Source organism: Myotis davidii, unplaced genomic scaffold (genome assembly GCF_000327345.1).
Source record: "Myotis davidii unplaced genomic scaffold, ASM32734v1 scaffold1476, whole genome shotgun sequence".
NCBI lineage: Eukaryota > Metazoa > Chordata > Mammalia > Chiroptera > Vespertilionidae > Myotis > Myotis davidii.
This window is the reverse complement of record NW_006287253.1, coordinates 357,814-363,129: the sequence shown is the minus strand read 5'-3', so window position 1 is coordinate 363,129 and position 5,316 is coordinate 357,814. Positions and strand designations below refer to the sequence as shown.

Genomic DNA, 5,316 nt, shown 5'->3' with positions numbered 1-5,316 from the left:
CCTTCCGGAACGTTCTATCCCACCCACCCATATAAGCTGCCTGCAGAAGCTCCTCACCCTTTCACCCAACACCCCTTCACACAGAAGGTTGCTGAGTCCTCCCCCGCACGTCTGGGGGACCCTGCGCCCCCTCCCCTAGTGCTCCTCAGCCCCCGCACCCAATGGCCCCCGGGCCTCCCACCTGACCTGTTCCTGCGGGTTCCAGGGAGGCCCCTTCCCCGGTCCCATGGCCCTCTCCTCCCCTGGGACCCTGAGCCTGGAGCGCCTGGACAGCCCGGACCCTGACCCCGCCGGGCAGCTGGAAGAGGAGCCGTGGCAGCCGACCTGTGAAATCCGTGAGGCCCTTTCTCCTTCTCCTTCGCCTCCTGTCTGAGGGTCCAGCAGATCTGGGGGACACTTGCGGGCGGGAGCACGGGAGTGGCCGTGGGGCCCACAGCTGCTGGTGGGTGCAGATGGAGGCGGTGGGTGCAGACGGAGGCGGTGGGTGCAGATGGAGGCGGCGGCTGCATGGGTCTTAGCTCTGGACCCCTCCAAGGCCTCTCCCTTTACTGCTCGCTGTGGCGGGGGCCATGGTGGGGAGGGACCTGGCACAGGGGCCACACCAAGCTCTCAAGGTTGGCACTCACCACCAACCTTCCTGCCAGGAAGACCTTCCTTGGGGTTGGGAGGGGTGGGTGTCACTGTGGAAGGTGGGTGGGGGCCGAGTTGGGTGCTGGGCCCCGTCGCCCTTGCCGGGGGCCAGGGGCTCCAAGGCAGAGGCTGTGGGACCATTTCCTCCCCCTGCTTGTGCCTGTCCTGTCTCATGGACGGTGTCCAATGGCAGCTGCCCCAGACATGGACCCAGAGGCGGAGTGCAGCATGGACATCATCCTGGTGGGCTCCAGTGAGCGGTCGCCCACCCCTTCGCCCGAGCCCCGCAGAGGTGAGGGCTCCTTTGGGTGCCGGGCCCATCGCTTGGGATGCCAACCCCAGGCCTGGGCTCCAGGCTTCTCGAATATCCACACGTAGATCAGATGCTAGGGCAGGGGCAGGAGAGCCCCACGCAGGGGCTCTCCCCAACCTCAAGCTTGGGGGGGGGGTAACATTGCAGGAAAGGTAGGTAGAGGCCACAGGGTAGGGGTGGGAGGGGGTCCTCTGGCTCCTGTGGCTTCAGAAAATCAACGTGTGACCCTCACTTGTGGCTGTGTTTAAACGACAGGCAGGTAGAAGGAGCAAGGCCCCACTTAACTTTCTTTTCCAGATCTGATTGCATATGAAGTCAAGGTTAACCGGCGAGCCATAGAAGGTGAGTGGTCGCACACGTGCCCACACCCCCAGGTAAAGGGGATGTCGGCCAGCCCTGGACCTGCTGGCTGCAGCCTCACACAGGCCTCCATCCATGAAGGAGGCAGCGGGCGTAGCTGGTGCCCGGCTGCTCGTGTCCCTCCGAGGGCCCCAGCCCCCGTGGCTCCATTTAAGGTACGCAGTTCCGTGTCTTACATTCCCGGAGTTGTGCAACCATCACCACTATCTAATTTCAGGACATTTTATCACACACACACCCAAAAAACCCAGCCCCAAGTCATTCCCCATTCCTCCTCCCCTCCCCGCTGCACATTGGACAATCACAAATCTACTTGTTTTCTCTGCGGCGTTGCCTACTCTGGAGCCCTTGCGTTTCCGTATGCAGTTCAGGATCAGCTTGTGAACTTTTCTGCGCACACACAGAAGGCAGCTGGGATTTCGAGGGGACAGCGTAGATCAGTTTGGGCAGGCACATCCTTTTAACAATGTTCCGTCCCATCCATGCGTTAGGGTCACTGAAGGAGGAACGCAGGAGGCCAAAGGGGTGAGGGATTATGAATTCATTAGGTCCTCGGGACACCGGATGGGCCGGGCCCTACAATGGCGCCAGCGCCCAGGGACGGGCAGTCCGAGGTTTTCCCGAACCGAAGGCGGGCTTGTTCTGGGCGGAGAGTTCTCTGGGCGGGTCCAGATCCTAGGGAGGTCCTGGAGGGAAGAGATAATGGTCTTATTAGCAAGTGGAATGTGGTCTTAGCAAGTGGAATGTGGTCTAAGTAAAAAGGGAATGTCCTTGTGATGGGGCCTAAGGGTCAGGCCCCAGGGAGGGGGTGTCCCTTCAATGATTTGATCAGACATCACACCGTGACCTGGGACACGGCTTCCCAGCTATCCAGATTTTCCTTCCAACGGCGTTTTGTGGTTCCCGTGTAGGGGCCTTGCACCCCTTTTGTTAAATGTCTCCCCAAGTCTGTGGCTCTGCCCGGTGGTGTCGTGACCCTGTTGCCCCTTGGCTGTCCCCTCAGAGCTGTGCATCTGCTGTGGGAGCTTCCAGGTGCGCAGGCAGCACCCCCTGTTCGAGGGCGGGATGTGCTCCCCCTGCAAGGTGAGCTGGGGGCAGAGGGGCGGCTGGGCGGCCCCTGGGAGCAGAGGAGGCACTGGCTGCTTTGCTCTCTCCCAGGACAAGTTCCGGGACTACTTCTTCCTGTACGATGAGGACGGGTACCAGTCCTACTGCTGCATCTGCTGCGCCGGACAGACGCTGCTCATCTGCGAAAACCCTGACTGCACGCGGTGAGGCCAGGGGTGCCCGGTGGGGCCCGGTGAAGGCCCAGGACCCTGGGATAGTCCATCCTTCTCAGCCACGCACCTAAGAATGAGGGGGATACCCCCACAAAGGGTGACTCTCTCCAAAGCTCCCAATTTCCATCTCACACATTTCATTTGATGTCGAGATGGGGAGGTGGGGCGTCAAAAGACTTGTGTTTCCAATTTTTCTTTTTATTATTGTTCTCGCCAAGACGTAGCTGCTCCCCCAATCATGACGGAGGGTGGACACCCTGCACCCTTGGAGGCTGCTGGTCAGGGCGGGAGGAAGGGGGAGACAGGCAGGGACATGTTCATGCCTCGTTACATGCCAGTTACATGCCAACATGAGCTCCATTCATAGTCCACTCCCCTTCTGTCCCCCGGAGCTATCCTTGCACTTGCCTCCCCCCCCCCCCCCCCTGTCCCCCCCACTACTGATGTTGGAAAAGCTTAACTGTGTCCCGGGCTCCAGGGTTGCGGAAGACAGGTGGCTTAGGAGGTTCTCTGAAATCTGTCCTTGCCCATAAACAGCCCACTGTCTTCTGCAGATGGCTTGGTTCCCATCCCTCTAGGTCCCTGAGAGGGACAGCCCCTCCCGCCTCTGGTCCACAGTGTCACCATCCCGCTGTGTGGGTGCAGACGAATGGGGCCAACTTTGTCTTTTCCAGGAGCCCGGGTGTGGCTCCGAGAGCTCACTCCAAAGCGAGGGCAGGCTCTCCTCGGCCTGCAGACGGCCCGTGGTGTCCGTCGGTGGCCAAAGCAAAGCCATCTCAGTCACTGGCTTTCTGTGTGGCTCTAGGTGCTACTGCTTCGAGTGCGTGGACACCCTGGTGGGGCCCGGGACCTCGGGGAAAGTTCAGGCCATGAGTAACTGGGTGTGCTTCCTGTGCCTGCCCTCCCCCCGCAACGGGCTGCTGCAGCGCAGGAGGAAGTGGCGGGAGCGGCTGAAGGCCTTCTATGACCAGGATCCGGTAAGGAGCCGCTCACCGGACAGGACGGACCGGTGCCAGGGGGCCCAGCTTTGCTGGCTTCCACTGGCCACTAGTTGCAGAATGCCCACCTGCTCTGCTACAAGGTGACACGAAAGGCGTTTAAGCAAATGTGCTTTCTCTCTGACAGCAGGTTCCGCAAGAGATGGTCTGCTTTCCTATTACGTTAGCAGGCGGTGCGGCTTGTGCGGAGCCTGGGAATCAGGTGTTTGTAGCGGGCAGGAGAGGGGCACAAACGCCTGGGCAGCCGGCTAGACCAGGGCCTCTCGAGGGCTGAAGTCACAGCCAGGAGCCAGGATCTAGGCAGCAGTGGGCTCATCACAGTGGGATGAACTGTGACCCCAAAAAACACATCCAAGTGCTGACCCTGGTGCCTGTGAAGGTGACTTGTTTTGCAAATAGGGTCCTTGCCAATGCAATGGAGTTAAGGATCTGTGTCTCCTGGATTAGGGTGGGTCTGGAATGCAGTGACCTGTCATAGAATGGAGAGGAGACTGGAGACAGACGCAGGGAGGGCGGCCGTGTGGCTCTGGGGAGAGAGGTTGGAGTGTGGTCTACACGGCCAGGCCCCAAGGACTGTCAGCCCCTCAAGATGCTGGGGAGAGGCCTGGGTCAGAGCCCCCCTCAGACTCCGAGCGGGGACCAGTGCTGCTGGCACGTTGATTAAAGACTTCGGCCTCCTGAGTAAATTCATGGCCACAGTTTATTCCCATTTGTTGTGGTTGTGCTGGAAAACTAAGACAGGAGGGCGAGGGCGGGTGCTTGGCGATGCAGCAGTGGACAGTAGGGGCCCACAGCCAGAACCGGTTCTGGGGACTTGCACACAGAATTGCCGGGTCCACCCACAGGGGGTACAGGAGGGCGTGCCGTCCTACCCTCTCCCTGACACGGGCCGGGGACATGTGTGCATTTACAACAACCTTTGCAGGTGTCTTTATGGTGCTTTTTGGAGAACAGGCAGTTGTACTCCTCATAGAACCTCCTTGGGGCCACCTAGTGGCAGAAACCGTCCAGCTTAGTGTGGGACGACGGGGCTTGCAAGTTGCAGGAGGACTTTCACTCTGCAAGAAAATGCCCACACTCCTCGGGGCGTGGGCACACCTGCCCTGCCCAGGCTCCCCTGCCCATTCACTCGCTGCCCGTGTGGGTGCTGTCCTGTCTGCTTGCGCCCAGGCAGACCCCTCCTCGTGTCGCTTGGGGTTCCCCTGCCAGCCTCCCACACAGGCAGACCCCCCACCCAGGCCTGGTCTCGACAGTGGGCGGCTTGATTCCTTGTTTGCAGGAGGCCAGGTCCCCCCCTCCCCCATGTGCACCTCCTGGGGGCAGGGGTCTCTGGGGGGGCTTGTTTGCCAAATGGATCAACAGTCTCCCCGGGTGTCCTGGGAGGGCAGGGAAGGGCAGGCATCATCCTTTGTCTCTGGTGTGGCTTCTGGCTTCGTGGCTGAGCACAGGGCAGAGGTCTCGGTCCGCGGCCTGGGAGGGCGTTCAGGGTGCTAGGTGGCTTGGGGCGGCACTCAGAGCCCACACAGGGAAGGAGGGGGATGGGGTGGAATAGGTTGCGTGTATTCAGAAGCCCCCGATGTGAGGCTCTCCCCAAGAAATGCACAGGAAGTGCCCCCCGTGGAACTGTCTTCCTCACACTCAGGAAGGCCACACCTGCCTTCCTTTGTAGCGATGGTCTGGGGAGGGTTCGGGGCAGGAGGCCCGGCCTCGGGGTGCGGCCTGGAGGTGCGCAGTG

The 5,316-nt window shown here is 60.8% G+C and overlaps 1 protein-coding gene across 1 annotated transcript in view; it reads left to right on the top strand.

The window, feature by feature from the left end:
- The first annotated feature begins 816 nt into the window (after nucleotides 1-816).
- The window catches only part of DNMT3L (DNA (cytosine-5-)-methyltransferase 3-like), a 14,024-nt gene continuing 9,524 nt past the window's right edge, over nucleotides 817-5,316 (top strand). Inside the window, 6 exon segments of the mRNA XM_006758988.2 lie at nucleotides 817-922; nucleotides 1,241-1,285; nucleotides 2,307-2,386; nucleotides 2,462-2,574; nucleotides 3,389-3,560; nucleotides 3,709-3,726. Of these exon segments, the coding sequence (XP_006759051.1) occupies nucleotides 817-922; nucleotides 1,241-1,285; nucleotides 2,307-2,386; nucleotides 2,462-2,574; nucleotides 3,389-3,560; nucleotides 3,709-3,726 (534 nt within the window).